General features: G+C 46.0%; 1 protein-coding gene across 1 annotated transcript; it reads right to left on the bottom strand.

Annotated features, from left to right (window-relative positions):
- Positions 1–961: 961 nt before the first annotated feature.
- Positions 962–24,157, bottom strand: LOC128351270 (cytochrome P450 2J2-like). Its single transcript, XM_053310659.1, has 9 exons — positions 23,987–24,157; positions 20,439–20,601; positions 18,597–18,746; positions 15,670–15,830; positions 11,431–11,610; positions 6,380–6,521; positions 5,923–6,110; positions 4,169–4,310; positions 962–1,140 (listed from the first exon to the last, which is right to left on the bottom strand). Exons 1-9 carry the CDS (start codon positions 24,155–24,157, stop codon positions 962–964), a joined length of 1,476 nt encoding a protein of 491 aa, XP_053166634.1.
- Positions 24,158–24,565: the final 408 nt, after the last annotated feature.

Raw genomic sequence — 24,565 nt, 5'->3', positions numbered from 1 at the left:
CCTGTTGCCAGGAAAAATACCTGCTAGGGAGCCAAAATGCGGGGTGGGGTTGTTCAGCCTCAAACCAGGCAATTGGAGTGCCTTGGCCTCAGGGAATATGGGAGTCTTTCTATATTTACCGCCCCCCTGTAAATATAGAAATATAGAAAAAAAATATATTAAAATTTTATATTTTTAATATAAAAATACAGATCTGATTTAGAAGATTTTTTTAAAAAAGCACAATATAACCATTAAAAATACAAAGCAGCAGCAGTAGAGACAAACATATAAAAGCCTGGGTTACACTCTTTCTAAAAAGTGTGATGGTGTCCGAAGAGTGGATGGCCACTGGAAAAGCATTCCAGAGTCTGGGGGCAACGGCCAAGAAGGCCCTGTTCTGCGTGCATGACAGCCGAGCCTCCCTCATTGTTGGCACCCCAAGCAGAGCCCACCCAGATGTCCTCATTAAACAGGCAGAAACTCTTGGGAGCAGGCAGCCCTTCGGGTATCCAGGGCCCAAACTGTTAAGGGCTTTAAAGGTCAAAACCAGCACCTTGAATTGGATGCAATGCTAGCTTCCTTGAAGGCCTCTCCCTTGCAGGTTCCAGGGACCCACTGGAAAGAAGGCTTCAAGCAGGCCCAGAGCAGCAACCCCAAGGCTCACAGGATGCAATGCCAGGCTTCACAGTGCCTCTTCACCTACCAGGTGAGAAATCTACAGGTGGAGAGAGGAAAAATGAAAACCTCCCCTCTCTGCTGTCCCTCTCCCCCTTCCATGAATTCCTCACAGCTCCCCACTTGTTATGCGCACTAAGGCTCTCAATGCCCCTCCATGGCCTACTTTCAAAAGATATCTTGGTAAAAACAGGATGATTGAAGCATTCACAAGAATGTTATAGATAGAGACTTAACTGCAGGCCAAGCAATAAAGACAAATAGGTCTTCAGAAGGCCTTTGGTGATCCACTGCACATGGGAACCTAGCGAGGAACAGCGCAGATATCATACGGATGGGGTAGCAATGTCAGGCCCTTTATGGACTCCATGTTAATTTCCTTCACCCCTTCGGGCAGCTGAAAGGTGAACGTCCTCATCAGTCTGGTGAAGAAGATGAAGAGCTCCATCCGGGCCAACTGTTCTCCCAAGCACACACGGTGCCCTGTCCAGAGTGGGAGGGAGGGAGGGAAGGAAGGAAGGGGAGAGATACAAGAAGCAGCACAGTAAATATGCAAGTATCTTCACAGCTGCAGCTAGTCCTAGCAAGTGCAACGGGCTTAATTGTGAGCAAGGAATCAAGCACAGTGTCCAGATCATGAGAAGGATTCCTTCCACTCTATTCTGTAGTGGCTAATGGAGCATTTGTGGTAGGATGTTGCTCTAGGACATGAGCAGCTTGCATTCCAGGTCAGTGTTGCCCTGCCACAAGCATGCTCGCGCAACAGTTGGGCAATGGTGGGACACCTCATCTCTTTGAAAGGGAACTTTTGTGCAAGAGCACGATACCCCAAGTGTGCAATTCCAGAGTTCCTTAGTGCAACTATGCAACCTTCTTACGCTAGCGCACCTTTCTTAATGGCACTAACGATGTCATCTGTTGTGTCCAATCCTGGGCCCTGCATTTTGAGGTCATTGATAAGCTGGTATGAGTTCGAAGGAGGACAACCAAGCTGGTTGAAGGATGAAGGAGCTGGTACATTTAGCCTATGGCAACTTGCCTTCTGGTTGAAGCAGAGGTGGAGTACATCAGAGACATGGCCCAAGCCTAGGGATGTGCGTATTGATTTGGATACAAAATGATTTGTACCCGAATCTGGCTGATTCGGGTGATTTGAAGACAGAACAAATCACACTTGTGCTCAATTGCCCAGATTTGGGTACAAAACAAATCACCCCAGATTAGAACCCAAAAAATTCAGAGATTTGGACCATTTTGTGGCCAAAGTGGGTTGGGTGGTAGTGCCCTATGGGTGGAAGCTACCACCCAAATTTCAAAGAAATTGAGCAAAGGGGTGATTTTTTTTTAATTGAAGTTGGTGCATCTTTAAGCTTTTTCCCATAGGGAATTAAGGGGATTTCAGCAGCCTTATAGCTCCATGTGCGGGGCACCAGGGTGGCCCAGAGAGGGTTGCGGTGGGTGGTAGTGCCCAATGGGTTCAAGGAAGCAACCACCCATATTTCAAAGTAATTGGAGAAAGGGGTGATTTTTAAAGGGTTTTTGAAGTTGAAATACATGTACTGTCTTCCTGTGAATTGACTGGTGCAATTCTAGGTGCTGCTGTCAACCGATGAATTCCTGAACTCTCTGGCCAAACATAGATAATGGTTGTTTCCTTCTCTATGTCTCATGGCAGCTTCTTAGCTCTTTCACTGGCTGCATTCAGGCGTAATAGGAAACCAGATGTCCCTTCATCTCCAGTTTCCAAAGCCACACATCCAAATTCAGCAAACTGGAGTTACAGGTCAAAAGGGACCCACCGTTTCCCTCCCCAAACTCCAGTCCTTCAGTCAGAGTGGAGTTTCGCCTCCCTTAACTCCGTTTTTGCGGCACCGCAGTTTCCCTCCCCAGACTCCACTCTATAGCGGAAAAATCCTCAAGGGAGGACTCCAGACCAATAGGCTGTGTGGGCTGTCCTTCTGTCAATACAGATGCCCGCACAGCCAGATCCCCTGCCTCTCAGAAGTCTCACTGACTGCAGAGAGGCTGCTATCCTGAACATCCAAATTTGGACTGGAGAGTGGGGGAAGGCAGAGCGGAACCGCAGGTCCATTGGCCGTACAGTTGCACGTTTCAGGTGAATTGAGGATCTTTCCACTATACTATGGATGTGAAGATCCTCTCCTGGGTTACCTATGCCCAAGGGTTCAATTGCCTAGCATGTATTGGCAAATACTAGCCACCAGATGGCCCTGCCTCATGCCAGGACAATGCAGGCTAGAGTCTCCCTCTCTCTTGTTCCTTTGGCCTGTGAATTGAGTGGGAGGGGTTTGGAGTGAAAGTTAAAAACAGGTCAAAACCTCAAAGGCGCTCTAAAGCCAATTACCAATTTTAATCAACCAGTTGAAAGCCTTGTCCTATGCGTTTCCAGCTCAAGGATCTTCCTCAGAAGCAAGCACTGTAGTATTATTGTAAGTCTGCTTTGGGCACTGTGTCTTACATCTCACAACAGATTTGTGTCTGAGAAAGATCCTCAAGCTGGAAACACATAAGGCAAGTTTTTCAAATGGTTGGCTAGCATTGATAATAGGTAGGCCTGCAGACTTGGAAAGAATATTCACCAATGCACGAATCAGAATTGAAGAGAATATTTCGGAGAATTATTCTATCCATTCCCTTATCGCATTGGAGAATATTCTATTCTATTTATTTGTTTGTTTGTTTGTTTGTTTGTTTAATTTGTACACTGCCCCAAACCTTCATCTCTAGGTGGTTAACAATAGCATATAACAAGTATAAACATATACAAAAACTTAAAACAATTTAACAATATAAAAATCATCCACAAATTGAAGCCTCAACATTTTTACTTTTTCCCGGCCTAGGCTCTGTACATCACATCAGATTGATAATGGCATTGGTCTGAAGTGATGCAGACTCTACTGGGGCATTTTCCATCAGAATTCCCCTCCCTGCAGTAATGCACCAGGGAAAGGGCACCATGTCATGATGTTGCTTCCTTTCCTGGCGCATTATAGGAGAAAGCCAGGGAAGAAAAAGTGGCAATTTGAAATACCACCATTGTGGCTGCCCAGAAGGCAGCCAGCTTCTTCCGAGAAGCTGGATCTTCATTAAAAGGTAAGCTTCCACTCCATCCCCATCCCAGTTATCAGCTCCAGGCAATACAGACCAACCCTGCATCATGTACAAGGGTGGTCTGGTTCATTATTGAGATCCGGCCAATAATTTGGACCATAGACAGCCCTAATAGTCAGCTTTACAGTACCTTTTGGTCCCATTCCACCACCACCACCCCGCCCCGGCTTTGGACTATTTGTGCAATGTTGACCCCCCTGAGTGGAGGGGGTTTCTGGCACCTGCTGCCTTCTCTGCCCTCCTGGAGCACAACTCATGCTGCATGTTGTCCTGCCTCACAGAGTTGTTTCAAGTAATACAATGAGATTGGAACAAGCACAATAGAAATCCTACGTGCGATGCTGTTACCTTCCTTGACATGCGCAGCCCAACATACCTGCAGAAAATGGCAGAAAAGCTTCTCGATTCACAAAGTTTCCATCTTGATCCAGAAAGTGACCTGGGTTGAAACGACGAGGCGTCTCCCACTCCTTAGAATCCAAGAGGGTGGAGGACAAATTTGGAAGAATGATGGTGCCCTTGAAAAAGCACAGAAGTGACAAAATGTTACTTCCTGTGAGGTGACAGACAGAAGTCTGAGCAAGGATGCTCATTGCCCAGTTAGTGCTGCTGCCTGTTGCAGCTGGCACTGACAGCATCTTTCCAACAAGAGTTCTTCATCTCAGTCCTCCCACCAGAGACCTGGAGAGGCCAGGGACAGAATCAGGACATCTACATAAACCACAGAGTGTCATTCTCCTTGCCATGCAGACACCAAGTGCACAAAAGACTCGTTTATAAGCAGAGGCACTCATAAAGCACATAAGGAACATAAGAAGCTGCCTTCTAGCTCAGTATTGTCGACACAGACTGGCAGCAGCTTCTCCAAGGTTACAGGCAGGAGTCTCTCTCAGCCCTATCTTGGAGATTCCCAGGAGGGGAAATGGAACTTTCTGCATGCAACCATGCAGGTGCTCAGAGCAGCTCCATCCCCTAAGGGGAATACTTGGGGTGTGCGAACCAGTTCAAGCTCAAACCGGGTTTGAATCGAACCAGCCTGGTTCAGCTGGTTCATTAGAGTGACATCCGCACTTGTGTGGAAGCCATTTGCATCACCACACAAATTCTTACTGGATTCCCCTTTACAAACATCCAAACCGGGTTGAACTGGTTCAACCCAGTTTGACTGCTCAGACCAGACCACCACTGATTCGAACGAACCAGCTCATGAACCAGGTGGTTCAGTTTGAATTTAGTTCAAGTTTAGTTCAAACTCGAACCCCCTAGGGAATAACTCACAGTGCTCACACGTGGCCTCCCATTAAAATGCAAACTAGGGGAGACCCAGCTCAGCAAAGGGGACAATTCATGCTTGATACTGCAAGACCAGCTGCTTGAGGTGGACAGCATGAAGCCCTCCTCCTGCATTTGCGGGAGGGTGCTCAGCATTCTCAGGCCATGCTGCCAAGGCCGTAGCAGTGGCACACAAGCACCCTCAGGCTATGCCACCAGGCATGCAATGGAGGCAGAGAAGCTGATAACTCTCCTCAGGGTGAGGAAGAGGGGAAAGAAGAGGTGTGCCCCTGTGGAGCAAGGAGGGGAAAGTAACAGCATGCTCCATGGCGGGGGGAGGAAGGGTAGTGGCAGCACTCAGCAGGCACCCAGAAGACCTATGGGGTGGTACATGGGGTGGGGAGCCAGCCCTGGCTGCTCCCCGTGCCCCTCCACATACTTGAGCCTCAGGCAACTGCCTCGCCCTGCCTCAGGGAAGGGCCGCTCCTGTTGATAGAATCAGAAGTGATTGAGAGATTCTATCAAAAAATGCTGGAGTCGCAGGAAAAGAGCCCCACCTTCACTGCAGTGCCTACAAAGAAGAAGCAATGTGGAACATAGGAACATAGGAAGCTGCCATATAGTGAGTCAGACCATTGGTCTATCTAGCTCAATATTGTCTTCACAGATTGGCAGCGGCTTCTCCAAGGTTGCAGGCAGGAGTCTCTCTCAGCCCTAACTTGGAGATGCTGCCAGGGAGGGAACTTGAAACCTAGATGCTCTTCCCAGAGCGGCTCCATCCCCTGAGGGGAATATCTTACAGTGCTCACACTTCTAGTCTCCCTTTCATATGCAACCAAGGCAGAGTGTATTGTTTACCTTTGGGACTGGAAAACCTAAGAGAGTTGTGTCCTTTGTACTTAATCTGGGGACTCCCACGGCAACAATGTTGGCAAAGCGCTGGACTTCATGGATCACAGCATTGGTGTAGGGCATTTTCTTTCTATCCTCATAGCAGATTAGCTGAGAAGAGCCCAGCACAGCATCCAGCTCTTTCTGGACTTTGCCTGAGGAAAAACAAACATTTTGCTTCAGGCAGTTAACATAAAAGTCACACCCTTCCTCCATGCACACTGTTTGTGCACCCACAGTTGTTCTTCCTCTGAAATAGGAGTACTTGCTCTGGATTAAAGCACTTTCTCCAAAGTAAGGAGTCCTGTTCCAGAGTAATGTTTCCTGTGGACCTTACACCTTGTTTCTCCTTGTCAGTTATGGGGGCAAACAGATATCCGTGCAGACAAATTCCCCTCTGCCTTTCTGCTCCCCCACCTCTCACCTTGTATGTCTGGATAGGCCACCATGTAGAGCACTGCCCAGCGCATGGTGGTAGCTGTTGTCTCTGTCCCCGCCAGGAAAAAGTCAAAGATGCTCTGAACCAGGTTGCTCTCATCCAGTGTGGAGGTGGGGTCACCTGTATTCTGTGGGTGTCAATCAAGAAGCTCAGGTTAACAGGTGGGATATACACAAGTTAGTCGCACATAGACAGGAAGCAGATGCATGAGAAAGCATTAATTGAATACATGCGGGTTTCCACATGCATGGATACCTGTTGGTCCTGTATCACTCCATAACTCAAGCTAATCTGGTATCATTTATTCAGTGTCAGGCTTGATCAGGGCTGCTGTTTCCCCTATTATTATTATTATTATTATTATTATTATTATTATTTCTTGTTTACACAGTCATACAGGTGTTATTGACTAGTTTGTTTTATCCAGACATTGAGTCCTTCCCAAGGACCTGGGGTGGCTGAATTTTATTATCAGTGTTGTTGCTGTTATTATAATAGATATCATCGCAGGATATAGGCTGTTCCCAGTAATGTTGCTTTTTGTAATTGGCTGATGGTGATTTCTGTGGCCCCTATGGTGTTGAGGTGCTCTTCAAGTTGTTTTGGAATTGCACCTAGGGCACCAATTACCACTGGGATGATTCGGGTCTTTTTCTGCCACAGCCTTTCAATTTCAATTTGTAGATCTTTGTATTTGGTGATTTTTTTCCATTTCTTTTCCTTCTATTCTGCTATCCCCTGGTATTGCTATGTTGATTATTTTGACTTGTTTTTCTTTCTTCTCGACTACAGTGATATCTGGTGTATTGTGTGGCAGATGTTTGTCTGTTTGTAGTCGGAAGTCCCATAATATTTTTGCATCTTCATTTTCTACAACTTTTTCAATTTTATGGTCCCACCAATGTTTGGCTACAGGTAGCTTGTATTTTTTGCAGATGTTCCAGTGTATCATCCCTGCTACCTTGTCATGCCTTTGTTTGTATTCAGTCTGTGTGATCTTTTACAACAGCTGATTAGGTGGTCCACTGTTTCATCTGCTTCTTTACAAAGGCAGCACTTGCTGTTTGTTGTGGATTTTTTGACTTTTGCTCTTATTGCATTTGTTCTTAGTGCCTGTTCTTGTGCAGCCAGTATTAAACCCTCTGTTTCTCTCTTCAGGTTGTCATTCTTAAGCCATTGCCATGTCTTGGTGATGTCTGATTTTCCACTTATATTGTGCAAATATTGACCATGCAGGGGCTTATTTGTCCATTTTTCTGCTCGGTTCTTGACTTGCTCTTTCTTGTAGGCCTGCTCTGTTTCATTGGTGTTGAATAGTTTCTCATTATTGACCATTTGAAGTGCATCTTCTTCACTGTCCTTGATATATTTTTCAAGGCCTCTTTTCTCCTCCTCTACTGTTTGATGGACTTGCAGCATTCCTCTTCCACCTGAGCTGCGAGGGAGGTATAGCCTATCGACATCACTGCAGGGGTGCAGAGCATGATTGATGGTCATGATTTTCCTGGTCTTACGATCTAGCGTCTCTAGCTCTGCCTGGCTCCAGTCTATTATTCCTGCAGTGTATCTGATAACAGGTATAGCCCAGGTGTTTATGGCTTGTATGGTGTTCCCGCCATTGAGTTTGGACTTGAGGATTTTTCTAACTCTCCTGATGTATTCACTTCCAATTTTTCTTTTAACTTCAGTGTGTGCAATGTTATCAGCCTGGAGAATGCCCAAGTATTTGTAATGTTCTTTCTCTTCCAGGTTCTTGATGTTGCTTCCATTGGGCAGTTCTATTCCTTCCATTTTTTAATTTCCCCTCTTTTCATTATTAATGCAGCACACTTGTCTAGTCCAAACTCCATTGCTATATCACTACTAAATATACAGACAGTGTTTAGCAGTGATTCAATAAACATGTCACACACTATCACACTATGTCACACACCTTTATTTATTTATTTGTTTGTTTGTTTGTTTGTTTGTTTATTTGATTTATATCCGCCCTTCCAAAAATGGCTCAGGGCGGTTTACAATTATAATTATTATAATTTATTATACTATTATTATTATTATTATTATTATTATTATTATTATTATTATTATTTCTTGTTTACACAGTCAGACAGGTGTTATTGACTGGTTTGTTTTATCCAGACATTGAGTCCTTCCCAAGGACCTGGGATGCCAGAATTTTATTGTCAATGGTTATAGATATCGTCGCAGAATATAGGCTGTTCCCAGTAAAGCTGCTTTTTGTAATTGGCTGATGGTGATTTCTGTGGCCCCTATGGTGTTGAGGTGCTCTTCAAGGTCTTTTGGAACTGCACCCAGGGCACCAATGACCCTTGGGATTATTTTGGTCTTCTTCTGCCACAGCCTTTCAATTTCAATTTGTAGATCTTTGTATTTGGTGATTTTTTTTCCTATTTCTTTTTCTTCTATTCTGCTATCCCCTGGTATTGCTATGTCGATTATTTTGACTTGTTTTTCTTTCTTCTCGACTACAGTGATATCTGGTGTATTGTGTGGCAGATGTTTGTCTGTTTGTAGTCGGAAATCCCATACTATTCTTACATCTTCATTTTCTTCAACTTTTTCAATTTTATTGTCCCACCAATTCTTGGCTACAGGTAGCTTGTATTTTTTGCAGATGTTCCAGTGTATCATCCCTGCTACCTTGTCATGCCTTTGTTTGTAGTCAGTCTGTGCGATCTTCTTACAACAGCTGATCAGGTGGTCCACTGTTTCATCTGCTTCTTTACAAAGGTGGCACTTGCTGTTTGTTGTGGATTTTTTGACTTTTGCTCTTATTGCATTTGTTCTTAGTGCCTGTTCTTGTGCAGCCAGTATTAAACCCTCTGTTTCTTTCTTCAGGTTGCCATTCTTAAGCCATTGCCATGTCTTGGTGATGTCTGATTTTCCACTTATATTGTGCAAATATTGACCATGCAGGGGCTTATTTGTCCATTTTGCTACTCGGTTCTTGACTTGTTCTTTCTTGTAGGCCTGCTTTGTTTCATTGGTGTTGAATAGTTTCTTGTTCTTGACCATTTGAAGTGCATCTTCTTCACTGTCCCTTATATATTCTTCAAGGCCTCTTTTCTCCTCCTCTACTGTTTGATGGACTTGCAGCATTCCTCTTCCACCTGAGCTGCGAGGGAGGTAGAGCCTATCTACATCACTGCAGGGGTGCAGAGCATGATTGATGGTCATGATTTTCCTGGTCTTACGATCTAGCGTCTCTAGCTCTGCCTGGGTCCAGTCTATTATTCCTGCAGTGTATCTAATAACAGGTATAGCCCAGGTGTTTATGGCTTGTATGATGTTCCCGCCATTGAGTTTGGACTTGAGGATTTTTCTGACTCTCCTGATGTAGTCACTTCTGATTTTTCTTTATTATTATTATTATTATTGTTGACATTTATAAACCACCCTATCCATAGGCTCTGGGCAGTGTACAACAACTTTAAAAAGACATAAATACACCCAATTCAAAACACAATGCTAAAAACAATATAAAAACAATTCAAAAACAATTAAAATCATTTAAAACCAATTAAAATACTTTTTAAAAACAACAACATTTTACAAGCCTTGAAAGGTCAGGCCAAACAAATACATTTTTGTAACCCACCTGGAGAATCAGAGAGTGAAAGAGAGATATGGAAAAGAGATTTAGGGACATGATAGAAGGTATCCTGATTCTGGGCTGACATTTCCTCTAGGGTCATGGACACTGAAGATCTTGTAGAAGGAGGACGTCATCAAGGAATTATCTTGCAGAGGGGACCCATTCCTTGGATGATGACCCCCATATTTCTAGTAGCCGCAATTTTATGTACAGATATGAGTTTGTGCAGACCATGCAGTGCCATGACTCTGAATCTGGAATCTAATCAATCGGGTGGTGAGGCAGACAGTCCAGGGGATGAAAGAAGATCATAGCCAAGGTCCTCACCCCTTTCCCTTCGGAGCTGTCCAAGGCCTGTGTCCTCGTGGATTCCTGCCTTGATGGAGAACCTGGTGCTGCCTACAACAGGATAAATGGTGACTTGCCTGCCTGGTGCAAAGATTGTGAATGTCACACACTATCTAGATATGGCTGGTAGATAGCATTGGGGAGGACTCAATGGTTGTGGTCCATGCTGGCGCCAATGATACTGAGAAATGCAACTGGATGGTCTTGCAAACCACTCAGTTTAGGTTGCTAGGTTGAAGTCTAGGACCTTCAACATGTTGGGATATGCAACAGCTGCAGCCTAACTTACTGTGTATAGTTTGCATGCAATCTGCTATATAAAGCCAGAGAGGGCACCTTAGCTTCCTCAGTACCGGTTGGGCAGGGCTAGCTAGGAGATTCTATTCTCCTTCCTGTTCCTGTGTGTGAGTCAGCAAGTCCCATACTGACCTCTAAGCGTTTGTCTCACAAGTAAAGTTGTCTTAAAGCTTGCACTGGTGTTTGTTCTGAAAACCACACGGACTGCTCACATTCTGCAACACCACGTAGCATCCCAGAAGTGCTATCTGCTCCATGCACCCTGCCCCCAATCCACCACCTGAATGTTACTGTTGAGATTATGCTGTAAAAAGCTGGTGAGGGGAGGAAAACCCCTTTCTTTGGTGGATTTCTGGCTATTATTTTTGGTTGTGTGGAAGTCCCAGGACCCCATAGAGGAATTGGAAAGCAGGGCGGGGTGTGGGTGGGGAGAAGCCAGGGGGTTTGAAAAGTCCATAGTGTCATAAGGAGGAGTTAAATGTGTGAAGGCATTTAATTAGAAGAATCTCATTTTCCCTCTGCTGATGGCAGCAGAAGTGAAAGTATTTTTTTCACAAAAGGAATAGGACTGGGGGAAAGGAACATTTGATTCACTGAGATCTAGTAACTTGAGCTTTCCAATTGTCTGGGTAGCTTGTCTTCACAAGACAGAACTGGTGCATAAACCCAATATACCACAAGGCAGCTTTTCTGCTTGCAAGAGGGGTGCTTATTCAGCTCAGAGCACTAAAATGCAGAAGTCGTATGGAAGGCCTCAAGGAGCATCTCTTGCCTTTGCAATCTGTGCCAGGTAGAAATCAATGAAATCCTGTGGATCATCCATGGACCATTCATTTTGCTTGTGGTTTCTAATCTCATTTCTTGCAACAGAGTGGAGGAAATCAACAGAAGAAAACGCCTTCTGGAGAGGTCCTGGGCAATGCTCCATAAGGCTGGGGAACATATCATACAGCTGTAAGAGACACACAGAAGAGTTCAGATTGAATTACAGGCATTCCTGGACTCCTGGGCACTTTCCAGATTAGCCACTCAACCATGGCAAAATGCCTCTGTTCAGGCAAATCTCATACAAAATAGCAAAGCACCCAACAGGGAGCGAAGTGTCATGAAAACGAACAATCCGAAAAAACAACAACTTTTTTTTACGCCGGATATACAACATTATAGCACTATATCACAACGATTAAGTTTGAAACAAGGCATTGGAAATATGAACAGCACCCTGCTGTCTACGTGGGCACTGAGGTGCCACGACACAGGACGTGTGGAAGCACACTTCCAAGATATGCCATGACCCCATTGCAGGGTCTAATCTGGAACGCGCCCTGTAATTATTGACATTCACTTCGCATCCCCAGTTACTGGGGAAATACCGTGGGAACTGGTTTATCAGTTTGAGCATTATGACCCCTGCTGACTTGGCAAAGAGGCATCTTTTAGTGTGCTGATTCTCTCTATTGAGCAGGAGGAGAGTAACAGGCGCTATCCACCCCCAGCACAGTACTTCCAGTGACTCTTGCTGGTGTCATGTTTCTTTTAGATTGTGAGCCCTTTGGGGACAGGGAGCCGTCTTATTTATTTATTATTTCTCTGTGTAAACCGCCCTGAGCCATTTTCGGAAAGGCGATATAGAAATTGAATTATTGATGATGGTGGTGGTGGTGGTGGTGGTGATGCCAGGACCCAAAGGTGTGGGTGGAGCACATTATTTGCACATATAAGATCCTAAGTTAATTCCCTCATATCTCCATTTCTAGGGGCTTACAGGGCTGGGACAGGCTTCTGCCCAAAGCCTTGGAAAGTAGCCACTTTGGGGCTAGATGGACTAGTGGTCCAGTTTAGTATGAGGCTGCCTGTGTTGTGTCTGTGCGTGGTCAGACTGAGATATTTTTAGTTATCAGGTCAGGAGTCCATGCATATTTATCTGCCTTGGGTTGGATGTGTATATGAAAGCCTTAATTTAAGGCACAGCTCACCTGGGATCAGCCTCAAACATCGTTTCCAACCCCAGAGTTAAAATTTGGAATAGATAAAGAAAAAAAAAAAGATGGCCCTGAAACAGCACCTTTCCTGCACTGCCAAGTAACCACAACCAGGAAAGGACATTCGTGATATGGTGCCCCAGAACCTTTGATTTGGGGGGACATAAAGGCAAGGCCAGCCCTAGGGTTTGGGGCACTGCACAGCCCCAGCTTTAACAGGAGCCGTGCAGGCTGCTCATTCACAGGACAGAAGAGAGTTTGGGGCAAGAGAGAAAACAAAGCAAGGCAAGGTTGGCTCTACTCATTCACTCTTTGTCCCCTCTGCACCCCCTACCCCCCGCCTCCAGGAGGAGAGCAAATGGGCACTCCCAGCAAGACAGACATGTCAGGGATTACTTGGAGAGGGAGGGGGGGCATGATGCTCCCACGACCCCCCCACAAGGAACTGGTGACTCCTTAGGTCTGCCTAATGGACTGGCAGACCACTACTGGACTTTAGCCCTGCATAAAGGTGGCTTTGCTAGATTGGGTCAAAGGTGCACCTGGGAAACAACTTGAATATGTTGGAGATGGACTTCCAGTGCCTCGACCTTTTGCACTAACTATCTTAATGACCCCTAGGGGCATTGGGAGTAGAGATAGTGAGTCAGGGTCTCCCTGACTGTTCTGCCTGCCTCTACTCTATGGCCCCTGATCTGACTCTTCCGCACTTCCTGTGCTGAGTCACAATCCTTCCTTGCCTCCTAGATAGCAGATGGGAACATCTCTCTCCCTCCTTACCTATCCATTATACAGTTCTTTAGATTAGGTTTAGGTCTTTCCTTTCCAAGTGTACTTAACCAATAAATACTTAGTGTTTAGTTCTACAAGGATCTCCATGTGTTTTCTCTAAATAGCTGCAACAACTAAACCACCCTCTGCTATCCACTCTGTAACTGGAGTGTGTGCCCATTCCTTAGTGCTCTGTTGTTTTACCCACTGGGGTAAAAATTAACAACCTCTAACAGAATAGCAAGCCAGAGTTTGCCAGTTCAAATTCCTGCTGGTATCTTTATTGAGCAGTGGTGATATAGGAAGATGCTGAAAGGCATAATCTTATACTGCGTGAGAGATGGCAATGGTAAACCCCTCCTGTATTTTACCTAAGAAAAACCACAGGGATCTGTGGTCGCCAGGAGTCAACATCAACTCAACAGCATACTTTACCTTTAAGCAAAGAGGCAGTTTGTAAAGTGGTGATTCTCTTATATTTAGCAGGGGGAGAGCACCTGGCCCTGTCCAGCCCCAGCACAGCATCCTTCCAGCTGTTACTGCTGGTATCTACCTTGTTGCTTCTTTTTAGACCGTGAGCCTTTTTTGGGACAAGCATTTTTATTATTTATTTGTCTATGTAAACTGCTTTGAGAACTTTTGCTGAATAGAGGTATAGAAATATTTGTTGTTGCTGACATCCAGGCTAAATTACTCATGAATAGTCCCAATGAAATTAATGGGCCAGTTTAGGGAAGGCTAACTTATCCCATGAATGCCAATGAGAAAATCCCTGAGCAACTTAGTCTGGAAGTCAGCCAGTGTTTTTGCATGCTTCATTTCTCAACCAGTGATTTTGTCACCTCTAGATCAGATTGTAGCTTTTGCAACAGCAACTATAATTTCTTCAGCAGTGTGGGAAGAGGATAGCTACTTCTTAGGAACTCCAAGTGAATTTTAATAACTATTGTAACAGCCAGTAGATCTTGTGTGCTTGACAGGAACTTGCAGCAGTGCTCAAGTCAGGGAATCTCAAGCCTGAGTCCCCAGACATTGTTGAACTACAGCTCCCATCATCCCCAGCCACAGTGGATGGAGGAAACAACATCTGGGGACCCAGATTTGAGAAACCCTGCTGTAAGTCTTCCAGCAAGCCAAGTTAGAAACCTCTGGCTTCTTGGACTTCCAACATCTAGGAAAGAGAGAAGAACTGGTCTTGCGGTAACTATCATGAATTGTCCCCTTTGCTAATCTGGGTTCATCTTGGTTTGCATTTGGATGGGCGAGTATATGTGAGCACTGCCTGCTGTAAAGTATTCCCCTTCAGAGGATGGTGTAGCTCAGCAGTAGATCATCCACTAGCATTCAGATGGTCCTGGGATCACTCCCTGGAAACTCCAGATAGGGCTGGGAGATACTCCTGCCTGGCAATTTGGAGAGCTGTTCCTACCGCCAGGGGCACACCTAGGCAAAACTGGTGCCTGGACCGCCCTTGCCATGAGCCCCACCACCACCACGAGGCCCCCCTGTATTGGGGCGACCTCCTGCCACCACTCTGCGCCTGCCCTGCCATGCCGAACCGTCGTTATCTTACTTGATATACTCTACTTTAGCCACCAATGTGGGGGGGTGAGCCTAGCAGGCCTCCCCCCCACCCCGTGGTGGTGGTGGCAGTGGCCAGAGTGGCCACTGGGCCTGCTTGTCTGGCCCTGCCCAGTGGTCCTTGCAAACCACGCAGAAAGGAGTGCTTCACAGTTTGAAAGGTGGCCACTCCGGCCACCACCACAGGGCGGGGGGGAGGCCTGCTCGGCACCCCCCCACCCCATAAATTTGGCAGTGTGCAGGGCAGTGGCGGGGCAGGTGCAGGGTGGTGGAGGCCATCGGATGCCCCCTCCCCCAGACCTTGGAGGCCATGGGCCGGGTCCCCAAGGTCCAGGGGTTAGAGCATCTCTGGCTACCACATCGACATGGGAAACTGTGGCCAGGGGGAGGCTGTGCTATTCAGACAGCTGACATTCTCCAAGCCTGGTTGCTTCACCTAAACAGTCCTCATTAGGAGAGTGCCCCAATTTGGGAGGTGGAGTCGCCCACACTGTCGTTATATGTTTCAATGGTTTACCATTGCAGATCTCTGTTGGTTTAGTCAATAAAGTGGGACCCTGGTTTATGCCATTCATGTGTGTCCTGTCTTCACTGGGGCCTGGGGGAAAGGTGAATTGTTGGAGGGAATCACTGGATAGAAGCTTGTGTGGTCAAAAAGCTGCAGGCCGTCTCCTTACATTATGCCAGACGCCACCTCCAACGCGAAGCAGATCATTGGTCTTTTTGATCAGTTGCTGGAAGGTTTTGTCCTCTTCAGAGAAGCGATGCCCAAAAACCACAGCACATATCACATTGGAGACAGCGAGGATGATATGGAATGATGGGTCCAGAGGTTGCCCTGTGTTTTTATTGGGTGGTCAGAAAGAAAAATGTCCGTGCTAATAATAGAGAAGGAGAAGGAGAAGAAGACCCAAAGATTCCCAATGGCTCCACCTCATGTCCTCTACTTCCTTCTCCTCTCCCAATATTTCCCATGATGGCACTAAAAGTGACCAACATTTTAGTGGCCCACATTCCCAGCCGAAACTTCTCATCTTTGGAGAGGACTTCCTAAGTCAATTTGGCCAGCAAGACTGCCTCTCCAAAATCCTGGAGCACATTTTGCCATGCACAAATAATTCACGAGGAGAGCCAGCCAGGGGTGTATCTAAGGTAGGGCAGGCAGGGCATGTGCCCCGGGCGCCACTTGAAGGGGGGGGCACCATTTTTTTAAATTATTTTTTTAAAATGGCTGCCAAAAACAAAATGGCCACTGTGCATGCTCAAATGACCTCTCTGAGGCCCTAGGCCATGCCAGGCCTCACAAAGGCAATTTGAGCATGTGCAGTGGCCATTTTGTTTTTCAGTGGCCATTTAAAAAAATATTTTTAAAAATGGCCACCGCACATGCTCAAATGCGAGGCCCTAGAGGTCAGTGGGGGAAGGGGAACCTTTTCAGACCACCCCCACCCACGGCCTTTAGAAAGCCCTCTGAAGTTTGTTTTTTTTAAATTAATGTAATATGTCACTGTACACATATTCAGTTTGGCACTATGTACAGAGAATCAGGGCTTTTCTGGGAAAAGTCAAATTTTCCATTTATTTTTAAAACTTATGTAATAGTGATGCTACAATGCATAGTAGAGAATTGGACAGGCACTTCTGTTTAGTTTTCCAAGTACACCTCCACATAGTATTTGGGTATTTCATGAGCCCCAGCATACTGAAATTTGTAGTTTTCCAGCATTTTTTGGTCTGGCTACATCTACTGCTAAATGGTTTTTGAAATATTAAAAGATTAACAAGCTTGACTTGTATTTTTCAGCTGATATTATGGCCACGTTTTCTGAAAGCTGGGTGTCAGATGTTTGGACAGGGGGCGCAATTCCAGTGCTTGCCCTAGGCGCTATTTTCCCTAGATACGCCTCTGAGCCAGGCACAACTCTTGGACTACCCTGCTCTCCTGTATGAACAAAGAGTGCAGCACAGCCTAGGACCATACCCAATGTTCTCCAGTAGATGTGCATGGCAAGAGAAGATCAAGAGTAGTGAGGGAGTTGTCGAATTTCAAGGAACTTGGTCTTTTATGGCCTCTAATAAACCTTCATTTAATTCCAAAATTCCCTGAAACACAGGTCGAAAACCTGCAGTCTTAATTTCTGGAACACATGGAAAGCAGCAAAAGGGGCTTCATTTACGTGCACTGGGCTATAACAGGGAGTGGGGGGCCCATACTTTTCCAATTGCTTTTCCAGTGCTGTGCTGCCCCTTCCTCAACAGAAAAGAAACAAAAGCACCCAAGGCAGACAAAGGAGTGGAAGTCGCTGCATCTTTGCATTGTAGTGCACACTAGAGCTTCCTTGGCTTGGCTTGTAGTTCTACACTGAGGTGTAGGAACATAGGAAGCTGCCATATACTGAGTCAGACCATAGGTCCATCTAGCTCAGAGTTGTCTACACAGACTGGCAGGAATCTCTCTCAGCCCTCTCTTGGAAACGCTGCCAGGGAGGGAACTTGAAACCTAGATGCCCTTCCCAGAGCAGCTCCAGCCCCTGAAGGGAATATCTTACAGGGCTCACACTTCTAGTCTCCCATTCATATGCAACCAAGGCAGACCCTGCTTAGCTAAGGGGACAAGCTGCTGGAAAGGCTGTTGGAAAAGCCAACGCAATAGTCCTTTCCTCCCCCATTTGGCTTAAACAATGGTACAGCCCTTTCCTCCTTCAATGGCTTTTTAAAAATAGGTGCGATTTGGGAACCCGGAGATTCATTTCCTGTTTTGTTGCAGCAGGTCTTCAGTGCTATAGAGGGACTTCTAAAGTGCAACAAGGGCTTAAGACATAAGAACATAAGAACAGCCCTGCTGGATCAGGCTCAAGGCCTATCTAGTGCAGTATCCTATTTCACACAGTGGCCCACCAGATGCCTCCGAGAAGCCCGCAGGCAGTGGGTGAGGGCCTGCTCTCTCTCCTGCTGTTGCTCCCCTGCAACTTTCATTTAGAGGCATCTTGCCTCTGTGGCTGGAGGTAGCCTATGACCACCAGACTAGTAGCCATTGATAGCCCTGCCCTCCATGATAGACCTGTCGTCCATGGCTTATCAACCCTGTAGAGGGAACTGCAGCTGCAGAAACAGCACCAGAAATACCAGCACTTATGGTTTACTCTCCCCCATGTGCAGAGAGGTGATCTTTGAACTTCATTGTTTGGCTTTGAGTAGCCTTTTCTGCTGGCCCTTCCTGCTGTTTGGGAAAAGGTGCAAGATATGGCCATAAAAGCGTCATTATTTTAAAAATTCTAAAAGGGCAGTGGATACAGCCAAAAGAAACTGCTCTAACTTTTGTAATGGGTTAATGATTTAAATAATAATGTAAAAAGTGTCTGCCCTACATTTCTGGAATTAAAATAGCTCATTGAAGAAACCCATCCCTTTTTCTTTTCAAATCTCTGCTGATAGGGCTAAACATTGGCCTACAAGTGAACATGGGAATAGTCCATTGATCAGAAGATGGATCCACCTGAGTGGAGCCAAATGTCACAGTTCTGCTTTCAGAGGTGGCCATACCCCTCCCGCGAAGCCAGTGGGTGTGATCTTGTGACATAAAACAACAGGAAACCCATCATACCTTTAGAGTTAGCAAAGACCTCTGACAGATGCTGAGCCTCTTCATGTATTCGGGACTCCAGGCCTTTCTTTCCCAGCCCCAGGTTCTTTAGACTCATCACCCCAATGCGCCTCTGCTGCTTCCACACATGGCCACTAGTAAAAATGATGCCTAAACAGATACTGATTGGTTATAGCTGGATCATAGGGTCCTTCCAGAAGGCAAAAAAAGATGCAGAATGCAAGAAGCTTTTGCACAAATTCAAACTGCGAGCTTTGGACTCTGTCTACTTCCCAACATGATCTCACACAGCGGTGATGCTAGCTGATACGATATGCAAGCCTAACAGGGATGGAGGACATTGGTTCCATCGCTTCTGTGGTCATGCAAGCAGAGGCACCATGTTTCTGACCAGTAGCTGTGCAGGCAGCATTCCCACAGTTTCTCCCATTATGGCACATGGGGTAAACCATAGGGATACTGCTTGCACAGTCACTGGTTGGAAACAGCTACATGGTTGCTTCCGTGTCCACAGAAGTGGTGACACCAATGTCTTTCATCCCTGTTAGGCTTGAGCATTATGTCAGCCACTATGTTCAGTAGCAGAGCAGGGACCTCGTGCATTTTTGCAGCGCCACCTGCTGGTCAGTTCTTGCTTTCCAAGAAGAATGGATTACTACCTTTCTGGTGAAAGGAGGAAAGCGCTTGTCCTTCTCAGAAAGCATGAGCTTGTTAGCAGGTGAAACTGTAAAAATTGTTTTACATCCCTGCTCTACATCTGAACAGAGAGTCACTAGATCTGTCCCACCTCCTCTTTGTGTGCTCACTCACCCTCGTAGCTCAGTTTGAAAAGGGAGGAAGTGGGGTTGGAAGGAAGGAAGGAGGAACATAGGAACATATAGGCAAATAGGCAGCTGCCATATACTGAGTCAGACCACCACTGGTTCATCTAGCTCAGTATTGTCTACCTCCCAGCTGCCTTTCTTTCTTTAAAACCCTGGCGTTTTAAAGCCTGGCGTTTTAAACCATGAGTCAGGGCCAGAGGCAGTGGTGATGGAGGTGCTTCCAAGCATGGAGCAGTGGCTTCTGTGGCTGCTGCTTCGCTAGCTGAATCCCTTTCTCTCTCCCTCCCGTTCCCCACACCTTCCACCTTGTGCACTGCACTTTGCTCCTAAACTAGAGCCAACAAAAGTGTGCTAGCCTGTTAGTGGATGGCATGAGAGAAGAGAATCAGCGAGAAAGTGATCCAGCTAGCAAAGCAGTGGCAACAAGCAGGTGAGCGGGGTGGCGAGAGGCACCTTTCGACGTAAATTAGAAGGGTTAGGGTTAGGGTTAGGGTAGTAACCCCACACCTGCAAACTGCCTTGAGCAGCAGCGCTCCATGCGGCGGCATGGCTTTGGCACTTACCTGGCCTCTGCGCATGCGCGGAGGTCATTTGTGTGGTCAGGAACACCATGCTGACCACTCAAATGGCCTCTGCGCATGCATAGAGGCCAGGGGAGTGCCGGAGCAGCCCCGCCACAATGGATGCCTGATGCTCAAGGTAGTTTGCAGGTGCGGTGGTTTCACTGGAAGCACCTTCTAATTTACTTTTAAAGGTGCTTCTTGCCGCCACCACCCTGGCACCACCCTCACCGGCCACCACTGCGTTGGCTGTAATAAAGATTTGATTGATTTGATTTGATGAAGGCCACCCTGCTGAGGGCCTTGCAAACCCGGAGGCAACCCCAAGATGCTGCCACTGTATGAAAGCTCATCAGGACAAAGTTCATCAGGACAAAGTTCCTGACATCTCTAGGAAATCCACCCTCCCACCCACCCCCACACACACACAAGAAAAAGCAGCACAAAGGAATGCTCACCCTTTTCTTTGCCCACTCTCTTGTAAAAAGGTGACACCAGGCGGCCAGAAACATCTTCTGGATGGGCGGTCAGACCTTCTTTTACTGCTTGGAATCCATTGAGTACTATCAGAGGGAAATGTCCCACCCAAATGGTGCAAATATTCCCATGACGTTGCGCCAGCTGCAGACACATTGAGAGTGAGAAGACCAGTTAGGACACAATTGTTTCTCCCATGACAGGAAATGTCTTATGAGATGGATTCATCCTATATCTAGCTATTTTTGTGGCTGACCCATGAACGCACAATTTATTTTTAAAATTTATTTTATTTATTTTATTGTTAAATTTATACCCCGCCTTTCATTACGAAAATGCCAAGGCAGCTCACAATACAATTTAAAAACAAGAGTATAAAAAAGACACATTAAAACATGAGGGCCATCTCAATTCCAGATTGCCCGCATGTGGAGAAATAAGATTTTTTGCTTGGTGTGAGGTTTATATTATTTATACGTATGTTGAGTTCTGATAGATCTATGTATAAAGTCTTGGTAAGAATAGCTTGATCAGTAAAGAGAAACAGAATATAAGGTGTGCAGCCAGGCCGTTTTAGGAGAACAGCCCCTCGGTTGGCAGGAAACCCTGTATGGTATGACGGAAGCGTGGGGGAGAGATGACATTTAACAGGCAGTCATGAGAGAAGTTAGTTCTGGGGTCTGATTTGCAAATAGAGGCCATGGGAGAGAAAAGCACTTTGAGAAAAAGAGTTAATTTTGAGTTAAGCTCTTGTTAGAGGGAGAGGAACAGGCTTTAGCCGAGCTCAAGAGGGGTGGTACAGCCAGCCAGTATCTCCCTTGGCTGAATCATGAGCAAAAATAAGTCATTGAGGAGCTCGTATACACAGGGGGTATTGTGAGGAGGAGTAAATTGGCCTCAGCGCCTCAGGGAGAAGTGTGGGGAAAGGGGATTTTGTCTGTTCTTCATTTAAAGTAAAGGAAGAGCTTAAACTAAGAGCAGAAAGGAATAGAGAAACATCGGAGCTATTCACACGACTAGGTGGGCGGAGGGGACACTGGTCCAACTCACTTCAGCCCAAGATGATTGATGAAATGTTGCTGGGAGCACAGACCACTCTCCCAGACTAGCCACGCTATACGGGGCGGCATGGAGCTCCGGACTCCAGATATCCCACAATGCACCATGAAACATGTGCCGTGCACTGAGGGATTCCCCCAGGAGATCGCCACTCTAAGCACCCACCTCTGTGTCCACTGGGGCTGAACGCAGCCCCAGCAAACACACAATCCCAGAGCCCAGGTTAAGGGCTTGCGCGAGCCTTTAACCCTGGCCAAAAGCCAGGTTGAAAAGCTGAGCTGAGCAGCACTGCCCCACCAGGATCAGACCCAATCACGGCAGTTCTCACTTGTAGCCTAACCCAGGAGAACCAAACTACGATGGTCGATAGATAACCATCTGCTTGAGCAGGTTTGTAAATATAAATATCTGGGAGTGGTTTGGCATGCCAAAGGAGACCTGGAAGGCTCACATAGAATCCATTACACTGATGGCTCAGAGAAGTTCTCTGGCTATACGGAGGTTTTTTTATACTGGAGGAGGGGAGATCATACCAGCAGCTCTCAAGCTGTTTGCAGCCAAAGCTAGGAGACAGTTACTATATGGCGTGCAGTTGGGCCCCTGTCCTTCCTATAAACCCCTGGAAGCTGTGCAAAATAAATTTCTTAGGGCAATACTAAGAGCACCAAGATGTGCTCATTCTGTGACATTGAGATTTGATCTGGGTGTTCTGAGAATTGAGGCTAGAGCTTGAATGTTGATCCTAGCATTTTGGCTTCTTTCCTCAAGGATGGATTTTGGCGATTTTGGCTGATAGTTTTCGATCTTCTTGGGCCCAGGCAATCCATGGTAAAATTCTTTCATTGGGATTCTCCATGGATTATCTGGTTTTGTTGAGCCATGATCAAGCTCTACAGGCTTGGAAGAAGAGAATCCTGAATACTAAAAATCAACACGAGCTTTCCATGATCCCAGAAAGTTCGAGAAGGAGGCTGGGTTTATGCACTGCTGTCAGGGATCCCACTTCTTATCTGTATACCCTAGAGAACCTGCACTATCTGAGGGCTTTCTTTAGAGCAAGGTATGACCTGCTCCCATTGGCTGTGCTGGTGGGGAGAATAAAGGGTATACCTAGGGAAGATAGAATCTGCCCTTGTGGTTATAGGGAGACTGAAACCATCCAACATGTATTGCTCCGTTGTCTGTTTTACAGAGAGTTAAGATGCTCCCTGATATCTCCTTGTCTGGCACCCTTTCCAGGATGCTCAGAAGATTTTTGTGATTCTTATCTTCTGGCAGATCAATCTCCATCTATTACATATAAGGTGGCGAAGTTTTGCTCTAATGCTATGTGGTTATGTCAGTTTTTTATTTCATGCGTATGTTCTTCTGGAATTTTTAGTTTATATTTATATTTTATTGTCAGCAATTGCTAGTTAAGTCTTTGATTGGTACAGTATGTGACTGATGTTTTATTATTTTCTAGCAACTGTTAACCTCCTGTAGGATTTCTTTTATTCTACTGTATTTCTAGTTGATTTGTAAGCTGCCAATGGGTCATAAATAAAAATATCTGTCATTATCTATCTATAGCCTGGGTTATGTTGCACATGAGAACAGCCTCATAGTCTGTTAAAGACATCTGAAACATCAAGGGGAGCATAACGTTTTATCAAGTGTCCCACCTAATGGCCCAGTGGGGAAGCAACCTGCCTAGAGAGCAGGAGGCTGTTGGTTCCACTCCCCACTCAGGGCCGGAGCCACCATTGAGCAAACAGGTTCAAAGAACCCTGGCCGCTGCCGCCCCCAGGGGCTGTGCCTCGAGGTCCCACACACACACACACACACACACACTCCGCGTCTGACATCAGACGCAGTGAGGGGGGCATTATTTCACTCTCGAACAGGGCCACACTGCCCTGTTGGGAACTGAAATCAGCCCACCCTGTGTTGGCAGTGTGGACGGAGTGACTCTCCCTGCCTGAGAAAAAGCTTTAAAGAAAGCCATTGGAATGACAGGGAATCCAGGTAACATCACACGGCATTTTAAGAACACTCCTAAACAAGGGCCAGCATCCTGGGGTGGTTCAGGCACACTCAGGAGGGCAGGGAGTACTTGATTCTCCTGAAAGGGTTGTGTGGTTCTTAGAGTCATGCCTGTCTGTAGATAAGCAATGCTACACTTTAGGTGCTCTGGGAATACGATATGATATGATATGATACGATATGACACAATACAATACAACACAATACAATACAACAAATATTTATATTTATAATGACTGCTGCTTCCCAGGAAAGTTTGCATGTGTGTTTTAAAAGACACGTATCCATACATGCATTAATTCCTCACTTAACAAGCTTGCTGATGGGACCCCCCCCCCATGTGACACAGGGACTTCCCCCAATAGGTGTAACACATCCTCCTAAACACGTCACACCACCCTAAAGCTAAGCCAAGCCATTATAATAAGCAAAAGAATGTAAATACCTTCATGAGGTTCTCATGAGAGAATTCGAAGTTCATCTGCCACAGGGTTCCAATAATGGGGAAGGGAGTTGGTCCCGGTGGCAGCCTTCTAGTTGCCCATTGCAATTTCAGGTACTGGATGAAGACCAGAGACGCAACAAGAACAAGGAAGATGCCAAACAAGGACAGCATCTTCATACAGCTTCTGTATCCTGTAGCTGACTCTATGTGGGCATTCTCCTTCCATGTAAAAACCTGCAGCTGTTTTGCTCTGCCTCTCACAAATGTTTATCCTAAACCTGTGCAGGTTCCTCCCTCATCTAAGCATCTGCCTTCCCAGCCAGCTATAGGAGTCTCTGAATATTAGCTGAACCACACCCAGCTTGTCCTGAAGCATGAAATTCCATGGAATTTAAAAATATTACGCAAGGATGTCTTTGCATGACATTTCATGCATCGATTCCATTGGCTAAGTACAGAAGGAGGCTGTTTGGGGAAAGACAGAACTGGAGCAGATAAGACAGGGCCATGAAAAATTGAGACCAGCTTTGACCCAAGGACTGATCATGATTCCACCATGAAGCAGCATAAAGAGTTTTT

The sequence above is a fragment of the Hemicordylus capensis genome, chromosome 3 (assembly GCF_027244095.1).
Source record: "Hemicordylus capensis ecotype Gifberg chromosome 3, rHemCap1.1.pri, whole genome shotgun sequence".
NCBI classification, from domain to species: domain Eukaryota; kingdom Metazoa; phylum Chordata; class Lepidosauria; order Squamata; family Cordylidae; genus Hemicordylus; species Hemicordylus capensis.
The sequence above is the reverse complement of the archived record's forward strand: the minus strand, read 5'-3'. Positions and strand labels throughout refer to the sequence as shown.